At 39.3% G+C, this 26,250-nt stretch overlaps 1 protein-coding gene and 1 long non-coding RNA gene across 3 annotated transcripts; one reads left to right on the forward strand and one right to left on the reverse strand.

Moving 5' to 3' along the window:
• Positions 1–1,204: 1,204 nt before the first annotated feature.
• LOC117955884 (glutaredoxin domain-containing cysteine-rich protein 2) lies at positions 1,205–25,250 on the forward strand. Of its 2 annotated transcripts, XM_034890638.1 has the most exons (6): positions 1,205–1,322; positions 15,944–16,096; positions 16,478–16,661; positions 18,756–18,865; positions 21,368–21,595; positions 24,590–25,250. In XM_034890638.1, the coding sequence occupies exons 2-6, from the start codon at positions 16,040–16,042 to the stop codon at positions 24,761–24,763; spliced, it is 753 nt and encodes a 250-aa protein (XP_034746529.1). In that variant the 5' UTR covers positions 1,205–1,322; positions 15,944–16,039; the 3' UTR covers positions 24,764–25,250. The 2 variants fall into 2 exon arrangements, with proteins under 2 accessions (XP_034746529.1, XP_034746528.1); XM_034890637.1 differs by lacking the exon at positions 1,205–1,322 and having other exon boundaries at positions 15,651–16,096.
• Positions 11,081–20,221, reverse strand: LOC117955886. Its single transcript, XR_004659155.1, has 3 exons — positions 20,210–20,221; positions 15,301–15,304; positions 11,081–11,137 (listed from the first exon to the last, which is right to left on the reverse strand). It is a non-coding gene; the product is annotated as an uncharacterized LOC117955886 (long non-coding RNA).
• Positions 25,251–26,250: the final 1,000 nt, after the last annotated feature.

The following is a 26,250-nucleotide window of genomic DNA, read 5'->3' on the forward strand; positions in this document are numbered from 1 at the left end:
AACATTAAGGAGGTGGGAATTGATAAGGTTGTGCTTATAATATAAACTGTTCAGAATATCAGCTGTAGTCACATTGTTTGGCCAGTGTTCTTGAAATAATGAGATCTTTGTATTGCACCATCTTAGCCTCTTTAAGTAAATTGCCAACTTGGGGAACACTGTCACTGTTGATGTTGAAGGACAAAACTTTTCACATAGATGCAACTCTTCTGTCCAAACTGCCCATGTCAGAGGGAAGTGTACAGTAATTTGGCGTTTCAAAAGTTCAATTAAAAGAACATAGAAAATAATGAGAATTCAGGTGGAACAAAAAGAACCGATACTGAAACTGTGACTGCTGCAGATGACCCACTGCTGATACTGTAGACCTTTGAACATTAATGATTGGACATGCCATCACTTTGATATAACTAGCTTCAGTCCACTTATCGGGTGAGAGAATTGTTGTCTTATACTAGAATATGAACCATGTATGTGAAACTTTGACTTTGAAAAGGAATGTAGTACTAAATAGTATTTGTGTATAATTTGTATAAATTAATTTGCACAATCTGATTGATTTAATCAAAAGTCAGCAATCACTAAGCAACACATGTATTGCATGGTGTTGGTTTCAGCAGAAATGGTCAAAGCCTGTGCTTGTGCAGTGCTGGTCAGACTAATGCCGTGGAAAAATAGAAAAATCCTCACTTTATTGTTTTGGAAGTTTGCCCAAAACTGTAAAAAAACAAAAACATATGGGCATATATCTTATCAGACCACATCTGTCTGTTTGTTTTTACTTCAGTAACTACATTTTTATTGTCATTCATAAAATCTCATGTCCGTCCTTGCTGTGACCCCCTCTCCACAGTGATGCTTTGTCAGATATGTGACAATATTTAACCATTTCAAACGTAATCTCCCGAAAATGTATTAAGTCAATACCACCCAAGTTGGACTTAACAGACAGGCCTACCAGCCTTTTAGTCTGTCAGTTTTAGGTTACTTTTTCCTTCAGTCACCTCCATCTTCCCATTATTGCCATTCTTCTTCCATCCAGCAGGTGCCCTCTGACTTTTCCCCCGATCATGCTGACATGGCTGACTACATCAAGCTACTTCCTACTCTCTCACCTGTTTCCACTTTCACTCATCAGCCCTGCAGAACATATACCAGACCCTTTTGCATCTTCCCTTGCTTTTGAGCAACATGTACTAGGAGGTTTCTGTACCTGTAGCTGACCCTAACTAGAATCTTCATCTGGCTGCACCTTTTTATATGCCCTGGGTCCTGTTTGTCTGTGGACTCTAACTTCTGTTTGGATTTTTCTACCCATGCCAGTAAGCTCACTTACCTCTATTTTGGTGATTAAAACTAAATGCATCCCAACAAACACCCATTTGGATGTGTAAATTGTTCTACATACAGTAAACAACAAAGTAGTCTGAATCTTCTGTTTCGGTCTGGCCACAGCACCTCTTCTACATTGCATACGATGTTCTCCCTTGTCGAGCAAAAGGGGAAGCTTCACCTACAGTAGCATCAAACAGCTATAACTGCACACATGCATCTTCCATAACTTTTAGAAGAAGTATACGTGTGATGGAGATTGCGGTCACAGATGTTACTGTGAATCTGTTTAGTTGTAGTGTCTGTTTACTGTACTTACACTCCTCCTCTCTCTCTCTCTCTCGCTTGGGAAAACAGAAAAGCTCACCTGTGGCCCTTTTATTGCTGCTATTGAACTTTGATTGCTAATTTAAAAATTGTGCAACATGGGTTTGATGAGAGTGGATTGCAGGAAATTTAAATTTAAATTGTGTGTAGCACTTTGAAAGAAGTGTGGTTTAGAACTGCAATCTCAGTGTAAAGCTGGGAATGTACTAGCAGATTTGGTTAAGGGATATGGTACATGAGTAGTAGTACACCAATTTCCAGTGTTATTTTTAAAATCAACAAAAAACGATGTGACCCTCATATAATGATGACATATTGTTGTCTAAAGCACACAACTTGAAACAGTATTTCTGTAGAATGCTTATTTTGAATTGTAAAGTGCTTTCCGGTCACGGTACAACTGTAACCGCAGAGTGCCATTTATTGTAGAGCAAATGAAACGAGCATCCACTTTAAATTATACTGAAAATCAAGTAAGATTTCTGCTGCTTTTTTTGTTGTCTATTTCCAATATGAAGCAAATTTGTGGCACAGTCCATGTGCCCTGCCAGTCTTCTGTTGTGCTAAATATTGTTGGCCAGTAATTGACAGGAACAATATACTCTGATTAAGCCATTGACGCAAATAAATTAATCGGGTAAAGGTGATATTTGACAACTGCAATAATCAGAATATTGCCTCAGTCTGATTAGAGTGCTTGTCCACGTAGTTTCAGAGACAGAAATCTCAATTGGAAAAGGTAACTGTCAAACTCTGGTGGTTATCATATTTTGTTTTATGAAAACCCATCGGATATAAACGTTTTAAAGACCTCAGGACGAATATTTCTCTCTTTGTCCATCCTCCATTTCTTTTTGCCTCATTTTCTAACCATCCTTACCTGGATTTCTCCCCCACTCTGCCACTTCTCCTCCCTTGCTACGTGTTCTGTCACTATGACTTTGAGTCATACTTGATCTGTGCTCAGTAATCATGCAGTCAACCATGTGTAATTAAAGCTGTTTGTGTTGGAGAGGGGTTGGTGCAATACTCAGCCTGGGCCCAGAAAGCCCCAGATTTATAAGGGAATCAAACAGGAGGAGATCGGAAATGCAGGTCAAAGTGGGGAGGGAGGTGTGGAGAGGAAAAGAAATGAGAGACAACATCATTCGGTATGGTGTTAAATGTGTGTGTTCAGCTCTGCTCTGTCAAAACGTATCAGTTGACTGGAAAGATGATACATAGTAGCTTTTGCTACAGTGTGTACAATGTATTTAAAGCTACTAGTACAGTGCCTGTTGTAAATGTGCCTGCTTACATTGGTTCAATGTGTAGCTTTCTCCAGAACCATTGTACCCCAAAATTACTTACAGCAGGACTCCAACCACTTAGTATGCAACTTTATTGAACAGCCCACTACTGACTTACAGTGTACTTCTCTTTAATCACTAAATATCACAATAAGAACGTGGAAGTGTGTGTGTGTGTGTGTGTGTGTGTGTTAGTCTTAAGAAGGATACTTAAAAAAAACATTCCATTACAGAATACATGCCCAAAAATGTGGTGTTGAGTTACTCAATCTGAGTAACGTATTCTGTACTGCACAGTTATATTTAGTTCTCCCTGATCTTTCTTTTAATGTGAAAAGCTGTTTGAATATCCAAGATAGAAATGCATTCCTGCCCTGGATCTGTTGTGCCAGTTCCAGCTCCATCTCTCTCCCTCTAAGGATGCAAAAAGTATGTATGTATGTATGTGTATATATGTATATGTATGTATGTGTGTATGTATGTACACATATAGAAGAGTTATATATCTCTTCAGAAAAGGTAATTATCTTCACTAGATAGTGAAGTTTCTGCGTTTTTGCGTGTGAAAGCCACGGGGCGACAATCTTCTGAACGTGGCCATACTAAAAAATACGGAGTTGTGTGAAGCTAATAGTCTAATTAGCTTTGTAGCAACTCATTTGACAATGGCTTAAATGTAAAAGATTTTCATTAGTATTAAAAAGTTACGCACTAAAGCTTTAAGAAAGGAGCAGGTGAAAGTTCCAACTTACATCCTTAGTAGCCCAAATACTAAATTCTTAAAGGTAATATCAAGCTTAACATTATTGGTTTTTAGAAGCCAGTGTTTGTTTATGTTGTTTTCATAATACTATTTTTCACGTTGTAAATTTAAGTCTGATGTTTTATGCCAAAATTGCAAACTGTTTTGGCATTTCTCACTCCTCTGTCTTGTATTTTTCCATTTCCTGCCAATAAGCCTTGAGAAAAGCATCAATAGCTTACTCTGCTGATACAAACGCAGGTCCACTCTCTTCTGCAAGTTTATAGTTGATTATTTTTATTTTTTTTGTCTGTTCTTGAAGCATGTCATATCTTACTACGTTTATGGGAACATTGTTTAAAAGTAAATTGTGAGTAAATAGTGAATATGTTTTTATATATATATGTATGTATGTATATATACACTGTGTGTATACATATTGTATTTATAATAAATAAATAGTGGCAAGTAATCGTGAGCTATTTCTTGCCATTATAATGTTCTATGAAGTGACATAGTTTAATTTTTATATTGCCATGTATGCTTTCAGCATATATTAGCTTTGTAATTGTTTTTGCACAAATTTCTTTTAAGCACACTGAAACCTGCTGCTTTTTAGCTGTTGTTTCCATTGTTGCAGGTATTTCTGAATTAATTTATTCAGATGTTCTTTTGTGCATGTGCATTTGTGCGTTTGTGGTGGCCTCTTTTTTTTGGCTCATGTACAGGATTCAGGAGGAGATTGACAGGCTAAGTGGACAGAATGTGCAAGCAGACAACAGAGCCAAGCAAGAGATGGTAAGCTGCTTTTTGTTTTGCACGAAAAAAAGAATTAGACACAAGAACAGGGAAAAGGACGAACACACACACACACACACACACACACCAAAAGACAAAGTTGGACTGGGAGAATAAAAAATAGAGCACACTGCTTGCCTCACTGCTTTGTTGCTCTTCTAGCCACTCAAGCATGGTGGTTCAGAGGCTTCCCAGCTCCAGCAGTCTCTCTCTCTCTCTCTCTGTGTGTCTCTCTCTCTCTCTGTGTTACTTCTTGATCAATTTGTCCAGGATCGAGAAATGTCAAATATGGTACATATGTAACAGGGGGGAGGGTTCAGGTTTTTCTTAAAATCGAGAAAAACAGAAAGGGCCGACAACGCCACCTAAAAAAAGTCTGTTCACCTTGCTGCAGGTGGCCTGCATCAGTATTAATGTGTCCTCGGGAGGAGGATGGTCTGATTATCATAAATTCACAGATCAAAACACTACGAAATAAGAGCATGCAAAAAACAACGTCCACGGCAATACAACAGGCAAATCATGTGTGTAAGTAAAAATTATGAGCACGGCAAAACACCCAGTTAAAATAATGCAGACACAAAATATATAAAATACCCTTTTCACTTGACCTGCTCACACATACAGTTTTCACTAATTGACATAACATGTATTATATCCATCATGGTGTTGCATCATGCACTTTGTGTGTACATGTATTTTAGTATTGTTCTGTATATTGGATTGAGGATTAAAAAAGTATTAAAGATTTCCCAAAGAGGTGTAGACTGGCACAACCTGCAGCGATAAGATTCAGCTGCCTCTGCTGTAATACAGATGAGGCGATGGCTGTCATTTTGTCATTTCCCTGGCATAATCCCACTTGCTTGTGTTATTATGAATTCACAGTGGCAGCTCTCAGAAGGTCATGGGTTGATTTGTTTGGATATAATAACCAATGAGATGTAAACAACTGATGGAAAGAAACATATTCAGACTATATTTGCTTCTCCTGTATTGGAATTTCAATAAATGTAGCAAATAAAACTACATTATCAAGAAATCAAGAAAAGACACAATAAATGTGTCCCCCACACACACGCCTTTTTTAATCTAATGTTTTCTTTATAATAATAAAATGGAATAGAATGAAAAATGACCTGAAGCGAGTCCTGCATAGAGAGCACGATCAGTTCTCCCTATGCTGAATAATAAAGATCTATGACGGGTAGAAGTGCTGTGTTAGACTTAGTACACTAAGCAGAGAGCCACAGCCACATGCTGCCATCTACAATTATTAGACCAATTATAACGCTGGACAGGAAAGGGGAAAAGAAAAATTAGGAAATACAGCAAGAGTAAAAAACAAACATGAAACCTCTGGGAAATAATTTGCAAACTTTGCAGACTTATTTTTGTAAGTAATATATGGCAATAGAGTGTAGGATCTGCAAAATGTGTCAAAAGATCACTATTTAAGTTAATGAATTTCTGACGTTTGTTGTGTAATACTTCCTCTGACATGGATCTCTTCCTCAGGAGCCAGTTGCGCAGCTGTTTGCTGAAAATGAGCTTTTCTTGTCTTTTGGGCCAAATGTCTTCTTTAGGTTTCCCTAATGTTCTATTCTTGCTGAGTGCTGGTAGAGAGAGAGTAATAATAATAATTAATAATGTATACTTTATTAATCCCACAAGGGGAAATTACAGTGTTTATTGTACTGGCTTTGGTTGATCTTTGAAATGCATTTCCCCCTCCATCACTCCCCATTATAATCAAATTAGGAAGGGATTTGTACATGGTCATTATAGAAGGGAATAACGATTGTGGTGCCCAAAAGGTATCTTAATGTACATGTAGACATGTGAGTATTGTTTTGGGACAGACTTGAACAACATTGAACTTAAAAGGACGGTCCTTAAAATCAACTGTGTGCATCTATTTTGTATTAACAAATGTACGTTACATTCAAGCCATTGCCAAATGAGTTGATTCAAAGTTAATAAACCTATCAGCTCCACAAATCTCTCTGTAATTCGCAATATGTTTACACCAGATTAGATGTACCCTGGTGACATTCACACGCAGCAGCTGTGATGCCCTTTGCGTCGGCGCAGAGAAAGGGAAAGAGCAGCATTCAGCTGTAGAGACGAAGAAGACAAAAATTACAAGATAATTACTTCTTCTGAAGAGTCCATCATTTTTTGAATGATAAACACTACTAGCAACTGTGTGGAGGAGGGGTGGGGGTTGTGCGCAATCACGAAAGCCTGCGTCATGTGGACGCAGCGTCAGTGTTGTTGTCATTGCTTGGACTTCCTCATGATGGCGACAGAAACCATCCTATAGCTTTAAGTTTAATCAATGAAACACGATTTTGTTGGGAGTTACTAAGAACTTTTGAAGGACTTTCCAAAAAAATATAACGGATTTATGGATATTTGTGGAATCTCTATTTAACCGAACTGACTTAGATCAAAGTTCCAATATTTAGGTGCTGTTATGTTTATCAAACAACTTAAATCAAATATTGCTTGAGTAGCTTAGTAGAAACACAAAGAATTAACACATGGCTGTGGGTTTTCTCACCAGCTGTCATGGAAAAAAAGTATCTATAGCAGGCAACAGACAAATTGTTTTTTCATTTACCATTGTATCAAAATGTGTACATATGCAGATGTCTCTTCTGGTATTTCAATCTATGCATTTGGAGGTGCTGGACATCCTTTTTAATTCTGGGCTTTCTATGAACTGCCATCGTCTTTTTTGTTGGATTAAGAATTGGCTGTTTACTTGATTTTAGAGTAAACTCCTTCTTCCCGAGTGACATCTGCCTCTGCTGTTTCTCTCTTTGCAAAGCAGCCAGACCCTCTTGAAATGAAGGCCTCCTCAAAAAGCCAAGAAAAACCGTTAGATGGAGAGCATTTGGATGTCTTCATTTCCTCTGGTCCTTCAGTTATTTTTGGAAACAAACAGCAAAACTCTGGTATCCAGCACAGCACAAAACAAACAAAAACACACTAACATTCAATAAAAAAAGAAAAAACTCACCATCGTGAGCTTGCCCAGTTATTTCCTTCCATCCTGAAACATGTTAAGAGTTGTGTGCAGCTCAATTAGCTCAGGTTGCATGTATCAGTATAGTTAGTTAGCGCATGGTTATCAGCCAAAACATGATCAGCCCACTCAGATTTTCCCCAAATCTGCTATTTTATTCCTCCTTTTATACAGCTAATCTGAGGTATTTTCTCATTTAATGGCTAGCCTTTTCAGCTAAGTAATCTGATTGGACAGAGAAACCGTTTGAGCATGCCTTTATTCCCAGCTTGTGTTTGTACTGCACCACCGGTACATGTTGTAAACCTGTACAATAGATATCAAATATTACAGTCTTAGAGTATAAACTGCCGAGATCAATTTTGAACATCCCTGTTCTGCGTTGTGTTTTGTTCTCCCTGACTTGGATTGCATCCTCAAGAGCATCCGGAGTAAAGCTGTTGTTTCAACAAATGGTCCATTTCTTATGAATTTAAAAACGTTTTAAACTATAAAAACAATATATTTAAAAATAATTTAGTACACTGAGTCTTGCAAGGGATCTTCTATGCAAAGATCATTTTAATCAAACAATATTTCAAATATTTAAACAGATTTTTGGTTTTGACTAAATCTACTGCCTGATTAAATTTGAACTATCTAAGTAGTTTAAGGGGTATGTCAATTCAGAGATACTTCACTGCACATTTGCAGAGCTTCCAAAAGATTTTAAATTGGCATCCAGAATTAGTGTGACATTTTAATACCTAGGTTCAACAATGATGGCTTATGAATTTGTCTCTGATATCCTTTTATCATGCTAATACGACAGGTTTGCCTCTCTCAGGTTTGCCTAATATGTTTTGACTTGACAAGAGCGAGGATTGGAATAGGAAGATAAAAATAGATCTATTAGGATAGAACAACTCCCTTTATTCTAACCCTAAGCCTGTAAATTTAGAATTTCATTCCACGAACTGCACATGGAGTTTGGTTAGTTGTCATGGAGATGGTCCAGTCTTCCTCACGTGACCTACATAATTCAAATTCATTCAGTGTCTTTTCCAGGACAAACTGTTTCACTAATGTAATGTTCCCCACAGCTGTCACATGGGATGTCATGCCCATCTGCAGCTTTCCTCACTGGGGAGTCCTTTATGTTGCCTGTAGGGTGTAGCAGCAGAGATCTTGTTCCTGATTCCGGACTTTGGGACTCAGGCTGGACATTCTGACAGCCCAGCCGTGTAATGTATACCCACTGGCATGCTTTAGATGGGGTTGGAGTGGGTTTCTGGTTAACAGTTCTATGTACCAAGTGGTGCTGAGTGCACCTTTTTCTCTCCGTCCTCCTCTTCACGAGTAAGAGCCGCTCTGTGTGTGGGGGGTCCTCACCCTTGAGCTTTCATGTTGTAATTTGGTGGTGAGTTAAAACAAGGATCAGGTCTAATAGGTTTTCTCAATCTTTATCCTCCTGCCAACCTTCATATGAACCCTTGCTTCTAATTTCTGTCTTCCTTTCCACTTGATGTTATCGTTGGGTGAAGCTGTTCATACTGGAGCAGTGCAGTTTGGTGGCGGGGTTATCCACATATCAGGTCCTGGTGTCAGGTGGGGTAGGAGCCGTTGTGAAAGCAATCTGTTGTCCCACACACAAATTAGCTGCAACAACACCACCATTCCTTTAGTTGGCTTTTAACAGAAGGGTTTTAAAAGTTTTTTTCAGCCATGCTTGTGGCATGAAGGCGCTTGGCACACCTCTGACGCACTGGGCAGGACTGTGATCTGCGTCTCACCGCACAGTTCATGAAAATGGTACCCATGGTCTTATTTCAATCTTCATCTTAACATCTGGTCTTAAAGCTACAGTGCATAGTTTCTGTCTCCCCCATGAGGAATTCTAAGTAATTATGGTGGTGGTGCGTCCACATGATACAAGCCTTCCGTGATTGCGCACCACCCCCACCCATCCTCCACGCAGTTGCTTGTAGAAAAAGAGGACATGTATGGACTCAGAAGAGGTGATTATCTGCTCTTGATTTTCTGCGTTATTTTGTAAACATTTTCTAAATACACTGAGAAATACAGAGAGAGTTTGTGAAGCTTTGTATCACCTCACTTGGCAATGGCTTGGATGTAACAGACATTTATCATTGTGAACAAGTTACGCACTAAAGCTTTAACTTGTTTTTGAAAAAATAAACTGAAAAGCAGAATTGTTTGTTAGCACCACTTTTTGGCCAACATGAATTTTTGTTTTAGATGATGTAACTCCAGTCACTTCACAAGACATTTAAAGATATTCAAATGGGCCTTGCAACAAAATCACCTTTCTAAAGCATAGTATCCTGCCATTTCCCTGCCCTGAGTCAGGCATCATTTTTTGAGAGGGATGTTTTTTCTGAACGTGCAAGTTGAGTAGGAGGGGAGACGTCATAAGTGGCAGCCTGTGTAGCATCCCATCCGCAAGTTGCTGCATGTGCTCAAGGTTATATGAGAACTGAACACCCGTCTCCAACTTCATACAGCAAATAAAAATAAGAGAGAAAATCAGTCCCAGTGAAATATTAAATATTAACTTGTCTGTGACTTACAAAATTTATCATTTGATAGACATTATAATTAAGATAATGAAGTTTAAGTGCATTAGTAGTTCTATTTAAAACATCGGCGCGTTGGTGGAACAGATTCTTTTTTTTTAATGACAGTCTAATCTAATGTGTTGAAGGTTTCTGCTTTATCATCCATTAAATCCCTTTATAAACTTGGGCAACTTGTGCTGTGTCAGCATTTAAAAAACAACCTAATTACTACTTAATTGAGCTGTATCTTTTTTTTTATGGTGAGGTGATATTTTACCCAATTTATTCCTGAACAGGTATTAATGTAACATTTCCAAGTCAAACCACGTCAAATCTCAGTCATCATTTTGTGGTGGAAGAAATGTGTCTAGTGTCAAAAACATTTAGAAATGTTTAATGTAGGAAGTGGGACGTTTTAAGCTTGACATGTTGGATTCTTTTAGTAGCCTAATCAATCACTTGTGATTGTATCATTGCAGATTATTTTGAAATAAACATCTGTTTAAATTTAAAGTGACAAAACCCTCGAGCAACTGAAGAAATTCCAAGTGCAAAAGAGGAAGTAGGTGAGCTTCTGGAGGGACTCAGTCTGCTATCATTCAACGTACCTTTGTGTGAATAAATAGTAGCGTGTATTGTTTCGGACACACTAAGCTGTAATTTTAAATGTCACTTACTCCTTGTCGTTAAAAATGTAACCATGGTAACCCCTGTTGACCTCAGCTTTAGCAGCCACGCCTGATCGAGCTTAAATCACGTAAATAGGAAATAACTAGACCAACAGTTGTTTAATTACATAGAAATGGACATTAGAGGGTTATTGACGTTACAGAGCTCTTTGGTTTCTGTCCGTCTGTGAACATTGTCACTACTACTGTATGCATTGTGGGATATTTATGCCGGCGTAGTGTCCAGTATTGCACACTGTAATATTTTAGCGGGAAACTGTATGCAATTTGCGTAATATTGGTTTCATACTCCTAAGGTTTCGGACCGAAAACATCTCATGCTGTTTTGCCTACTAAATAACATGTTAGTATGGGAATTCGGACGCAGCCTGCGTATGGAAGGATGGCTCAACAAAACACACCTTAACATGAGAGGCTGCTGTTTGTTTTTCGTTTTGAACTGACAGTCTACTATGTTTTTAATCCACGACTAAGATCATTCGCTAACCTTAGTGTTTATCATTGTAAACATTATTGCAACAGAGGTCTTTTAACCTTAACTGTAGATCACAAAACATGTATTTTTCAACAGTGATTTGTAATCATTTTGCACAGACACATGATATTATCCTGCTATATATTATTCTACAATGTTCTAGAGGACATGGACAAACTCCTATTTACATTTATTTAAGTAAAGCGTCTTATGTTGTAATCTATCCAAAGCTTTTAAACTTGGGCCCTGTCCATGAAGATCATATGGATGAGTATACTTCATTCATTGAATAGCTGTAACAGAGGTAATAAAATATAGTGAGAAAGACATTTGTGAATTAGATGAACCACAGCTCTAATAAATTGTCTGAGCTGCTGATCGTTTCTCTTATTTTGTCTGTCACCTTTAGAGAAGATGTGACATTAGTGCCTTCAAATATGGTTTATGACAAATATGGTCTTTCCCATTCATCTGTAGCTTAAACACCGCCCTCTTATCTCTCCTTGGTTCCCTTTCACAGTCCCATCCCTCTCTCTCCCTCCACCTTAGACTCCCCTTCTCTTTCTTTCATATTTCCCCTCCTTCCTGCTTGTCAGCTACCTGAAAATCAAAGAGTACAATCCGAGTTTGGTGCCGAAATGGACAGAGAAGATAGAGATGGTGTAGAATAATAGTGGTTTCCATTTCAAATGGCAAAACCCTGGTAATCATTACCTCCCCACCAAAGTCTGCTGACCTGATGGGACAGTTCAACGTTACAAATTCCTTGTTTGACACACCTTTCCCCAAACATCTGGGTCTCATGTGCTTGCAAGATAATGACCGCAATGGTGAAATTTAAACAGTGTTTGACTGATCTCTGTTCTGTTGTTGCTTGAATAGGTGCTGCTGATATGGTATCGGGTTTATACAATTTCCCTTGGGAGGATAGTGTAGACTCTTACTTACTTTAGCAACAAGTATTGTTTGCCTAAAGCTAACGTTATCTGTCCAAGTATTCAATCATCAATCTTTCATGAAATCTTAGTGACAAGTCTAAATTGTTTCCCTTTACTTGAGGTCAAGGAAAAATATTCATGATACAATGTTAATTATAATGGTCTCATAACAGCCAATGTTAAAAACAACCACTTGATAACAAACAGTTTAATGTAATATTAACACATAAAGCTAAATAGTTTCATAAAATTTGACAATGAGGCCGGTCAAGAAAACTTTTATAACAGGTTATATTGGCTTGGTTATTGTAAATTTGTCATTACAAAGACATTGACAGGTTATATTGTCTTGCTTAATGTCAGGTTGTGATAACACAGATTATGTTTTTTGTTAATGTCAAGTTATCATAATACCAACATCTCAAACGATGCTGACTTTGCATTGAAAGTGTCAAAGGTAGTAAATAAATGACAACAATCAGGAACATTCAAAAAGTTCCCTTCGTACATATGACAGGTGTCATGTTATAGTTTTGACGAGGCATGTCAGTCTTATGCACACCTCTTCAAACAAAGTGTTACCAAACAATTTAGAGTGGAGAAGCCTGCACTCATCATGCGGAGAGGTCTAATTTACTCATCCACAACAGTTAACATGGAGAGTTTGATTCAGGCCACACAGGGAATATATTACTATTTAGGTTTAAATGTGCAGCTCAATGAGGCTTGTCTTTGCGCACTTGGGTCCAAATGCATTATCAGCCAGCATGGTGAAAACCAAAACTATTATTGCTCAGTTTCGGTCTGTACCAACAGAGCGCTGAAAATGGACTAGAAGATCTATGGCAAGCATAGAGCATGTAGCCAACTGTACCTGAGCAGTGGAGCTCATTTTGTGTATTGTATTTATGGAGGATAATGGGGATGATGAACTGTTAATGTGGGTGGACAGATTTACAGTGGCCATCATTTAAACCAAAACCAGCCAGAATCCTGACACATTAAACGATTCCTTCACTGTGATGCACCCAAAACAATTTCTCGCTTCATTGACCGTACTTGCTTGTTCTGCAATCTGATTAAGCTGACTCTCGGTCAGGGAAGAGACAAGGGGGGGTCTCTGTCTTATCGCAGTACTCTCTCTCTCTCTCTCTCTCTCTCTCTCGCTCTCGCTCTCTTTTTTTCAACAATTCGTTCACTCTCAGCTTAATAACAGTCATCTGTAAGGATAATTGTAAGACTGATCTTGACATGCAAGGGGCTAATGGAATCCATTTATTCGATTAGTGTTTGTTCTACAAAATGGCCCCTTAAAGATGCAGAAAAAGTTGCAACTGCCATTGGTAGTTTCAATATACAGTATAGATTGTAAATGCTTCTTGTAGCCAGCCAAGAGGCTTTCGATTCTTGTTTGTTTGCCCATTCTTCTTTTCAAAAGTCTTTCAGTTCTTTGAGATTTCTGGGCTGTCCGTCACGCACTGCTCTTTTAAGGTCTCTCCATAGATTTTCTATTATGTTGACGTCAGGAGATTCTGAAGGCCATGGCAAAAGCTTCAGTTTACGCGTCTTGATGTTTTCCACTGTATTTTTCCTTCTCCTCGTGAAATGCTCCTTGTGCCACTGGCTGCAATACATCCCCAAAGCTTGACTGATCCCCCTCCCATGCTTAACAATTGGACAGAGGTTCTTTTCATTAGATTCGGTGCCCTTTCTTCTCCGAACGTACCTTTGCTCATTCCGGCCAAAAAGTTCGATTTTAACCTCGTCGGTCCACAGAACTTGTTTCCACAATGCATCAGGCTTGTCTATGTATTCATTTGCAAAGTGCAAAAGCAGATTTTTGTGGTGAGGACGTAGAAGAGATTTGCTTCTAATGACTGTATCTTTTTGTAGTGGAATGGTTTACCACAACTTCAGTGTCTGCTAGGTCTTTCTGGATGTATCGTGCAGTCAAACGTGGGTTTTGACTTGCTTTTCTCACACTTCTGCGAGCTGTTCTGTCACACACACACGCAGGGAAGCGCAGCAGCACCCAAACAAAAGATTACAAACAACATATCACAGTGCAAATCCACCATCATTATAGCAATGTGCCAAGGCACAAACGTGCCTGGTTTTTAAAGGGAACAAGAGATGACACTTGAGAGATGATTGGTTCATTGCGTGTTACGCCCAAAACACACCTATGAATTGTTGAAGACACTAAGTACAAACCTTTCGACCCATGCGCCTGGCACACAGACCCTTTTTTACGCCGTAAAACTAGCAAAACTGGATATGGACACGCCCTAAACACACCTGTGCCATGCGCTTCACGCCGAGCGCTTAAATCGTTGAAATAGGGCACAACAAGTCTTAGACCACATGTCTAAAGTGTTCATGCTCAGAACACTGCAAAGCTATATATAAGGAATTCAAAGCATGTCATGTGTTATTATGATTCATTTATCTGTTATCACACAGTGCCAACTTGGATTAGTTGTTTGGTATATAATCAGTGTCAACAGACTATATCAATGTGAGAAAAACACCAGGAATGTTTACTTCCAAGGTAATAACGGTGTTTTGCCTTGTTACCTGAACATACAGTACAGACCAAATATTGAGGTAGACCACTCAGGTTATCAGGAAAATATTGTTAAAATAAATGACTTACATATTTTTCACTTACAGAGCACAACCATGTAATGTGCTCTGCGTCCACAACTGACAGCCTAGAAACTATGACAAGTCAACACATCCCCCAGACTGTTAAACCCAGTATTGCGTTAACTAAATAAAACTGTAACGTAACACGAGCAACAATAATCCTGTAGCCACTTTGCATCCGGCATTATTAATTAACGTGGTGGCATACACCAGGACGTAAATGATTACGTAACATCAAATCCAACCAAAAAGTTTGAAAAACAAACAAACAAATTCACCTTTTCATGACAATTAGCAAACAACAGTCGGAGTCCTTCCTACGTTGTAGCTTACGGTAAGCAAGAAGCAAGCTAACGTTAGATGGCCAATGCTGGGCTAAACTTGTTTGCTAACCTATCAAGCTGCGTTTTCAGATGCCTAATAAAATGAGATGTGGTTGTGCCAGAATCCTCATCTTGGTAACACATACTGTACTTGCAAAGAGACTGACTCAAAACTCACTAAGTCATGAAATAAGACTATAAATCACGGAGGTTTTAGTGCTCAACTGTGAACATCCACTACAGAAACAGACATAGATACAAAGCAAATAAGCACACTAAAAGCAAGTTGTATTGACAATGTGATCCAACTCTATACAACTCTATGACAGCAACTGATATCAGATGTCATGGTTATTTTTAAACACTGATGGGCTCAGCTCCAGTCCAATGACATGCAGTCCTAAAACTATCTAACAACTCCCACACACACTCAGCCTCACTCTTTCTTCCCCTTAAACACACAAACAATGCTCCACACAGGCTTCAACTACCTTCTATTCTGGTCATCATAATTATTTGATGACGCAGCTTCTGGTTTCGCAACCACCCCTTTGTACACAGGATCTAGCTTTAAATAATTTAGCACGAGGAGCTAAAAAGGTGGTCCTTTAAAACAGCAGGTACATTCAAACTCAAGGGGCAGGACACACGGAGAGAGCTTCATCTCATCTAGTCATCCACCCACTCCTTACACGCAGCTCTTCAGTCAAGCTCTTGTACCTTGGGCTTCAATCAAGCTGTATATCAATCCATTCTTTCATCCATCCATACATTCTTTTATCTCACCAGGCACCACAGTGTCTAGCTGATGTCAACTTACCTCAGGTAAGGAGCTTTCTTGGATGGGGTGTCAGTCTCTAGGCACCACCTTCTTAATCAGCCATCATGGAAGAATTCCAGAGAAAACTGAATCAACACTACGAAGGCACCAAGCCCAGAAAGGTGAGTTATTTACACAACCACTTTCTTACAAATTTATGGCTTTTTGAAGTGAGTAAAAGTGTTGAGAAAAAGACGTATTGAGGTCATAAGCAAGCATTCTTTTTAAATGTTTTTTTATGCAGTTGATTTAATGCCAGGTGCATGCTGCAGCACATAACTAGCTGAAGCTGGTGTGCTTAAAGACAGTTCTCAGGTTCTACTTGCATCTGATGTCAAACTGAATGAAGCAAGATGTTAGCTTGTGTATGATATGCTGCAAATGTTTGTATGCAGCCCTATTGTCTTATCAAACAGCATTTTTTTTTCTACCCATGAATTTTCTTTTCCTAACAAGCTATGCAAATGGAGTAAAAACATGTCATCTTCAACTCCAAACCACAGGTGAGGTTCAAGCTAGCTTCGTCCTACAGTGGGCGGGTACTGAAGCACGTGTATGAGGATGGTCAGGAGCTGGACAGTCCAGAGGAGAAATACCCTCACAGCTTTGTTCACCGCAAGATCCCTCCCAGCCACCTGGAGGTGGAGCAGCTCTGTGGGTTTGAGGATGCTCATGGGGACCAACCGAGTGAGTTTTTATGATTGCGTAACACACCACCACTGTTTATTACTTCATATGTACTGGTTTGTTTGTGTGGGCTGTAAGCCAGTAATCATGGAGGCCAACAATATTGTCATATTACATTTGTATATGGTACTCCAGCCTATATGTTTGAGTGGTTTCCTTGAAATTGTTTGGGCATGTTTTTGCTTTCTTAGTAATATAATGGCTGTGCATGATTGAGCCTCTGTTGTACAGTGTGTTTGTACTTGTGTGCGCACAGTAGAACTGCCAGTGTGCTTACAAACATCTCAAACACTAAGATATGTAGCAATTTTTTGTGATGATGATGATTGATGATGATGGGGAACATCTCAAGGCTACACAATTACAGGACTAATAGCCCATATGTGCCCAGATTGTATTGTGATTGCTGTGGCATGTTCTGTGCAGTGTATGTATGTTTTTCCAGTCATTTTTTTCTGATGGAGAAGTAGAACGTGCTGAGCTGAAACCACCATGTTTTTCTTACCCAGTTGTACAAACATATTATCTCTGCGGTGATGATGCAGTTCACAATTTATTGCTAAAACAAATTATGGCTGATTTCTAAGAGCAAAGGGTATTACAGTCCACTATTTTGGCAGTTAATATGCAAGAAATTATACTTGGAATAGTATGAAATGCTGAAATACTGAGCAATTGTTAGTATGCTAATGATGAATGTAATGAATGTATTACCAGAATTTGTGTAAAGTATGCAGTTAGAGCAACAATGGACACATGTGCTTTGTTGCAGGGAGTTAGATGAGAATTAATGCCACAATCATATCTGTACGGTAAAAATGAAGCAACAGCAAGCAGGCTCTGTATAATGGTCTCGAGAAGCAACTTGTTTTGGTGGAACATTTGTACCCCGCAAAAGAAAACACCACATATAATTAAAATGAAGTTACTGTTTACACAATACAGTAATGTGAGCTATTTAAATTAGATGATTCCTCGAAAGAAGCCTTGTTGCACAATCGCAATTTCTACGAAACTTGACATTTTCAGCCTTTAGCTTGCTAGCTCAAAGTGTGATGCTGTTCCCTGAAACAAACCGAGTTTTGCAAGGCGAGGCACATCCGGCCGAACATCCGGAGGTTGTTCGGTGAATGAACTGTTGTTGATCCATACTAGTCAGGTACAGACCTCATGATTGGGCATTGTAAGCTGTCGTCTCAGAGTTAACCAAGACTTACAACTGTGTAAAGCCCTTGACACACCAACCAGACGGCCAACCCTCGGAAAAAAAGGTAGTTGGACTAATCAGTCTCCCCGATTTGGTCAAAAAAGTGCCTCGGATGCCTTTAAATGAAAACCGGCAGCTGATTGGACAAACGCGTCACGTCAATCTGAATTTCAAAACCAGACTAGCATGGCGGCTTGATCAGAATACAATCTCATATTTTACTCGCTAAAGAGTGTCTCTGAAAACATTTTAAGCGAGAAATGGGCCATACAGTTGCTGAATCTGTAATTTTTAGATTGAAAAAAGGTCAGTTTAAAAGATTTTTGTCCGATTTTGAAAGGCGTTAGTCACGATCATCCCGCTCTTGTTTCTGGTTTTGCACTCCACCAATCAGACTGGTCATTTAAGTCTGACTGCTGGCAGTGCCCGCCTTCCAACTGAGCATGTCAGGTCCGCCAAAATGAAGGCCCACGCCCCCTCAGGACAATTCCGGACGGATGACGCCACGGAACACACTGAAAAGACTCGAGGTCACCGACCTCGCCAGACTGTCAGATGGTTGATTATCAAGTTGGTGTGTCACGGCCCTAAGATATATCCGCTGTTTGTGGATGAAACTTAAACATGAATATCAAATCTCTTGTGGGTACCCAGATAGTTCAGTTGGTAGAGCGCCCATATATAGAGGTTAACGCAGCGGGCCCGGATTTAACTCCAACCTGTTTCCCTTTGCTGCGTGTCATTCCCCCTTTCTCTCCCCTTTCATTCCTTCAGCTGTCCTGTCAATAAAGGCCTAAAATTGCGCAAAAAATAGAAGGAAAAAAATCTTTAAATCTCTTGTACAAGTTCTCACTCTATCCTGACAACATGTTTTGTTCTGTACCCAGGTGTCTATCCTCCAACAGGGCTCATTGCCCAGAGAATAAACGTGTACAGAGGAATGGGAAGCTACAAGCCTGCTGCAGGCCAGACTGCGGAAGCAGAAGGAGATGCCAAAGTAAGCAATGCTTGCTGGTATTGATTTTCTAAATTTTGATCTTCCACAAGATCAGCTAAGACTAGATTTCCCACTAGCAGTGTCAGTTTTGTCCGTCTAAATTTACAACTGTTTTTTTTTTGTCTTGATTCATTCTTTAGTTTAAATTAAGTAGAGTTGAAAACCTTTAGATTTAGCTGAATGTTAATTCAAATGTCCATGCCAAAAGTTTAATGTTATCTTAAAAAAACAACATTAGACAACAGTAGAGATTGTGAAGTAGCACCAGCAACACGGTCATCTCAACATATGCACTTATTTATGGATGTGATATGTAGAATTATTTTCTGCTATTTCAAACACCTACAGTACAGAAAAAGTTGGATAACACCTTAAAATTATGATAGTGTTTATGACACCCTTTGAATAAATAAGTTACTAATTTTGGAGCATGATCCATATGCAGCATCTCTTTGGCTATACTTACATAAAGGGAATTATATTAAGAAAGTATCACAGCTCCTTGGACATTTTGTTATATATTTTTCAAACCCCACAGAGCACAGAGAAGTCTACATATGCTAAAAAGCAAACTGACACACCAAAATAAACACATACACAATTACCAGCCAATGCAGAGTCATTTAATTATTAATTTATACATCTTTAGAACAGAACAAGCAATCGAGACTTAAAATAGAAAATGAAAAGAATCCTTGGGTAATTAAAGCACCAACTGCATGGAACAAATACTATACAAAACAGCTACAAAATGGTTCATCTGGAAGGAAAAAGCCACAGTTACCACGCTGCTGTGGCGCTGGCTTCATTAGTGCAGCGGGCTGAGAGGGAAGTCAGCTACATCGCCTGCTGGCTTTAGTATCAGTTTCATTCTTTTATCCTCCAAACAAAGGCATGTTTGGTCCTGGTGACCAAGGCCAGTGTTTATCACATTTATCAGTTTAAAACAGCAATTTGGATTTAATTTATTCTTTTTAGGGCATTGTTGAAAGGATGGCACAGTGGTCCTGGTACTGTAACCACCACACCACCGACTCACCACAATGAAATACAGTTTCAGGGATCGTTGCGCACTTGTCGCCACGATTAAAAAATGCAACCTACTGTGTCAGATCAGAAAAAAATGTGTGATCAGTGAAGTCATAAATGCCAGGGATTAGCAAAGTAATCATTAAGTAATTGGCAATCAACAATGCAGTCCTGCCGATATATTGTAAAAAGCTGATACATTTTTCCCATAAAGATGAATTTTTCGGATTCACTTTCCCCAATAGACAACGTTAATTGACTTAATGTTGTCGGCATGAAACTCTTCCAGTTGAATCATTACTGTAAGAGGTAAACAAACTGATAAAACATATCTGGTTCATAGAAAGTAATGTTCAAGCCTGCGTACTTAAAAATGGGTGTTGATGGCGCAGTGGCTATGACACGTCTTTGGTGTGGGAGATCTGGGTTCAAACTGCAAAATATCAGCCAATGTGTCCCTGAGCAAGACGCTTAACCCATAGTTTCTCCAGAGGCGTGTGACCTCTGACGTATATAGCAATTTAATTCGCTTTAGATAAAAGCGTCAGCTAAAATGACATGTAATGTAAAAACTTTGATACTGTAGACCTCAACTCTAATACAAGGTGCATTTTGGCACGAAACATCCAATTAAAAATGATGTCACGTTTTGGCTCAATTTTGGAATTATTCCGCAACTATGTTGATGGTTTTGCGTTCTGAAACGTACTTTGTTTCACACCTTTTGTCTAGCTTCTTCTCCATGGCAACAGTAGCTTAGGCTCACTAATGACCTGGTGTAGTATTTTGAGCTGTCCATCAAGCCAAAATGACTGATATAATTACATAAACCTATCGGATCATTACATCATCCAGTAGACTCCTGTTTCTCTGTCAAGTAACATTGAGGATGCTGTTTAAAGAAAACATTTTAACACAAGAAATGTAAATACAGACAGTATAAGGAAACCAGTGGCTCACCACACTTCACAACTTCATGGTCATCAAGTAAAATAAACACCTTATACTCTCTCCTCTCTGGACCAACTTAGATGTTTTGTTCAACAACTAAATGTAGATTACAAAGATCCAGTTCTCCATTCAATAAATGTTTTGTTAGTATTCAATATCAAGTCTTTCCCTCAAGACTCAAGATAGTCATACAGTTCAAATGTTAAAAAAAGGAAGAATTGTATTTTACAGTTTCTCCACCACCAGAAGCCAGAACACAGCTACAAAGTATGTTGTGTTTTACACAAGGGGTGTGACTCTTCAGCTTCATTCAACTGGAGAACCTCTTCTCACCCACACATAAAGCTCACAGCAAAATGTGGGCACACTCTCTCAGTTGCAGGAATGGAATCTGGGCATTGTGGGAAATATCCATCAAAAATCAAGGCTAATTAAAATGCTTAATTTTAGGATGCACCAGCTGTTGTTTTGTTGATGTGTAATAATGATGTAGGATTATCTGACACGTGCGGTTTTCTCAAGTCTTCAGTGTTGGACTTTGGTAAGATAATCATCTACACCAGCAATCTGCGCATCATCAGAGCACCACCGAGGAAGCCTGAAGCGTTGCGGCACTACACAGTGCCCCCTGGGGACTTGGATGGATACCCAAAAGCCAGGGAGAGGGGGAGCAGGAGGAAGGCTAAAGCTCTTTGTACACAGGATGGGGAGGAGAAGGAGGAGAAACATATTAGCGATGCAGAAACCAAGGTAATGATCCTTGGCCAAATTATTCTCTCTAGTGTGGTGCGGTTTTTAACACCTTGCTCCTGTTCGTTGGTATCTCTGTCTCAGTCTCTGTCACCACATTCTCTCTCTTGTTCGCCCTCTCTCTATCTCTGCATACTGTATGTCTACAGCTATCCTTTCTTCACTTTATCTGTGCTCTCAAGGAGGTACCTTCAGGATTGTCTGTGCAGCCATATTGTTGGCAATTTGAAGAGACTGTTGTACCCTGAAAAACGCCAACATAAATTGTATATTCAAGCAGAAATTTGAGTCACATTTCCGTTCATAGTGGTGGTGCCCTCTAATGCCTTAGTAATTATGACAGGAGCAAAGCAGGAAGTAAGGTGACGAAGTATAGTACGAGGTGGTTCATGAGTCAAACAAACAGGACTTTTTACTTTATGGAACAAACGGAAAATAATGATCTATGTCACATTCTGCGTTGCCTGCATAACCGTAAGTGAAGTAACGCAACGGACATACTGATTTTAACCAAGTGGCAACTCTGATGTTAAAAAATGAAGCCAATGCCGAAGTGCCAAAAACAGCAGTTCATTGAGTAGCCACTTGAGGCCCAACTTTACCGGAGCATTAAACTTGTTAAGAGCCTAGTACAAAAAAAAAGGGTTTTGGTGTCTGTAATGATTTTGGTGTTATGTGTCTAAGTCGCCTTTCATAACTTCTCATTTAAATTATATCCAAGCGTAAAGTTCTGCATAATTAAGGGTGTTCCGCGAGTGACAGGTGGCAAGCATAGACTGTAGGTTTCATTGGGCCCACCTCAGTTCCATTCCCACTCCACCTCTCTGCCCTTTTGGATTAGCTTTTATCCGACATCAGGCACTGCCAAACCACAATCTTTTTTTACGTAGTTTTGTTGCCTAAATGTTAAAAAAAAAACTTTGAAATGTTAAAGACTGCAACTGTTACGTTCTTTGGTTTAATTACGAGGACAGAAAATGCTCCTGTGGGTGGTATTTCCTGCCAACACTTAAAGCACTACTTTTTAAAATGCTTCCATGGGTCATATTAGAGGGTTGGCATAAATTACCTATATTGTTTTATTGTTTGGGGGAATTGTTGAATTTGAAAGTGTTCAAAGATGGGTGTTTATTCTGGTCCTACAATCTCCTCTGTTTCATTGGAACTGCCACCTCATTTCCCTGCTTCTCTTTTCTTTTGCTGTTGCCCTCTACCGCTGCAACAACTGCCACCCCATTGTCCTAATGTTATCTGTCAACTGTGAACACATACTGATGAGTCCACAGTTTTACTCTGCCCTTGCAGCATTTGCTTGCCACTTGCCAGCCCGCAAGGATACCCAGCTCGCTATTATCCCCTCCCGCTCACCTCCTTGGATGATTACTGTTCTGTTCCCCTCACTCCCTCCATTCTCACCTTTCTCGTTATTTTCTCATTTGCTCTGCCTCGAGATGAAAAAAGTTCATTCTCAGCTTTTGAACAGCTTTTCCCATTATTTGGCAATCTCACTCCTCTTTGTTACTTTATTTACTTTATCATCTTTGCCTTTGTTGCTCAAACTCCAAAGTAGTTAATGTTTCACTGTTTTTGTTTCTTTATTTCTACAGACTTATGCCATTTTTCCGTTAATGGTACCTGCTTGACTGAGCCGCAGTGCCCCGTCTTCCTTTTTCCATTGCAGATTAGTACCGCCTGATGCGTGAGGCCAGCCGTGGCTGGTCTACATAGCAGTAAACTGCTGTGACCTAACGCAACACACACACAGAACGTCGAAGGGTTGTTGTTTTTGATTCTCGGCATGTGGCTGTTGCCACAGCGAGAAGACAAATTTAGTTTTGAAAGAAGCTGGAGGCAGCAAAAAATGCTGAATAAAATATTTAAACATGGTGGGTTGGACCAGGAAACGCCTGTGCAATGATAACGCAGTGAATAGTGACGATTCTCTTCGACCAATCAGTAGTCTGCCACTTTTCATGAAAAAAAAATGTACCTGTTAGCAGGTACCAGGGACTTTTTTCATAATGGAAATAAACGATAGTTTACCCAGTCTGGACGTAGATTACGTAACAGCTGATCTTTGCAATGAAATGCATGACAATATCATTGAACCCTACTTGTAGTGTAGGTTTAGATGCACTGAAACTCTACACCTAGTCAAACCATTATTCATTAAAAGAATAAGCGTGTGTGTAGTAAAATGTTGTGAGGGTTGAACACCTGCTGTTTGTGGTGCATTTCAGTCAATGGTGATCCAATGGTTACTCATTATCTGATTTAAAAGTGTAACCAGTAGTGTTTAAGGAGCTGTAATTTATGTTCAGAGAATTTGGTTTGTGGGCCTTAAATTCTTAAATACACGTTTCTAGTGGTTTACAACATCCTTTAGTTTGTAAAGATTTGCATCTTCTGTTTGTATCCAGCCCTTCTGTCATCAGTAATCTACAGGCAGCTGCTTGTTGTTATAAATGTAGTTGTAATGACCAGCTGGCTGTAAAAATGACCAGCTGGCTATATATTATCCCTCAACATAGCTATTTACCAAATGCATTTAATTAGAAATAATAATGGAAAAATCCCCTGTCATTAAGGTTGTTTATTGTTTTCTAGCATGCTGGCCGGTTAAACTAGATGTGTGTGTGTGTTAATGTTTGCTATGTATGAACTGGCTAAAATTGTTGCAACAACAGTTGCAGTGTAGTCTTTTAATCATGTGTAAATTATATCAATGTTAAATTGTGGCTTATCATAGATCATTGATGCATTTAATTCAACATTTAAATATATACATACAGCAATTGTTGTGTTTTGTTGTGTCTGCAATTTGATATGGCTGAAAAAAGCCTCCATTTTCAGTTCAATCTCTATCCATATTTTGTTGTCTTGTCTTTCTCACCAAATCCAACCTCTTCCTCCCTTTCTTACCCTGTGCGTAACCTTACAGTTCCTCTCCTTCACCTCCTCTTCTCCTCTCTAATGTGTTGGTTCTGTCTCCAGGAGGCCGACAGCTGCCAGCATTGTGGTGGTTTGGGCTGCGCTCCCTGCTCTCTGTGTCACGGTAGCAAGCTGTCCATGCTGGCGAACCGCTTCAACGAGTCCATCAGTGATCTGCGTGGCCAAGCCTGCTACCCCCATGGTCTGGAGAAGTGCCAGTCCTGTTCCAGCAAATAGCACTGTTTGGCTGACACCCATAGGAGAGAGAGAGAGAGATAGACAGAGAGAGAGACACACACAGACAGAGAGAGAGAGAGAGAGACTTAGAGTGTTGTCCCCATGTGCTAAGGGTTTTAGCCCAATTGTCTCAGCGGCATATTATTGCTCTAATCCAAAGTGTTCTTGGTGGGGTGTTTTGAAGCACTACTAGGAAACATAAGGCATCATTGGAAAGGGGAATTATGAATTGTGCAGCCGGCACAAAATCATAAAATACAATTACTGTGTGCAGTGAACATGGCTTGCGATAACACAAATACATAATCACCTCATTGTTGTCACACCCTTCTTCCTGATAAAATCGGGTTCCACGACAGAGTTATCAGTTTAATTAAAATGATGCAAACATGCTTGCTTTGTATTCCATGTACTGGAAAGGCTGCCCTGTTCCTATCTCCTCTCTCCATTCAACAGAGAGAATACAACCTTTTATATCCCAACATGATGTACTGTTTGAAGGTAACCGATGCCTTCTTCTTCAATGACTAAAGAGCAAAACCAAGCAATGGTAAAATGCGCTCCTGCTTTAAGGACGGTAATAGGATGACACAGAGGGTCGTATTTTTTTAGATCTAAGCGCATGGTGTGATGCGCATGGCACAGGTGCGTTTGGGGCAGAAAACATACGCCGGGCGCATAGTTCAAAAGGGTTATACTTAGTGTCTTCATCAATTCATAGGTATGTTTTCGGCGTAACATGCAATAAACCAATCAGCGTATCATCTCCTATTCCTTTTAAAAGCAGGCGCGTTTGTACCTTGGGCGCGTTTCTATTATAATGCTGGATTTGCAGCGTAATATTACTTTTTTTAGATAGCGATATATCGAAATAAGAAAAGGAGAAGAGTTAAATAAAGTAAAATGGTAGGCCCGCTCAGGAGGTTAAATGGTGGAAATTACAATGCTATTGTTTTTAAATTAGTCTCATTCTCAGGTTATTGCCATACAAATTTAGTTTTAAAGCTTTACCCATGCAGTATAAGAATTAAATGAAACTCCTAATTTTTATTGTGTCCAACTGCTGTTTGAAACTTGTGCTATATTTATTTTGTGTTGGATTAATAACACAGCAGGATGATCATATCAACAACACCCCTGACTGATGTTTAATTATTAAAATGTAGCAAATGTAGTGTATAAAGATAGCTAAGGTCATAGATTGTCACCATTTGTTTTCATGCAGTGTGCATGAGTTGAGGATTGATTCTCTTGCTATTACATCAAAAATGTTTGATATGTACGGCTGTAATCTGGCAAAAATCTAAATGCTCCCTGTAGTCGAAGCACCATCATAATTTTAACGGGAACGTCTATGACTGTAATGTGTGAAAGTCATTCCTTAAATGTTTGATATTTTCCCACTAGGCTAGGAATGTTTGTTTTTCTTCCCAGCTTAAAAAACTAAATGAAACCTAACAATAAAAACAAAATGCAACACACTGCAT

The sequence above is a fragment of the Etheostoma cragini genome, chromosome 13, assembly GCF_013103735.1.
Source record: "Etheostoma cragini isolate CJK2018 chromosome 13, CSU_Ecrag_1.0, whole genome shotgun sequence".
NCBI classification, from domain to species: Eukaryota; Metazoa; Chordata; class Actinopteri; order Perciformes; family Percidae; genus Etheostoma; species Etheostoma cragini.

Bases quoted from the DNA above. Each gene is read 5' to 3' on its own strand.
- LOC117955884 (XM_034890638.1), top strand. From the start codon at position 16,040: ATGGAAGAATTCCAGAGAAAACTGAATCAACACTACGAAGGCACCAAG. The intron at 16,097-16,477 runs GTGAGTTATTTA...TCCAAACCACAG, and splicing joins AAGGCACCAAGCCCAGAAAG to GTGAGGTTCAAGCTAGCTTC. The intron at 18,866-21,367 runs GTAAGCAATGCT...GGTTTTCTCAAG, and splicing joins AAGCAGAAGGAGATGCCAAA to TCTTCAGTGTTGGACTTTGG.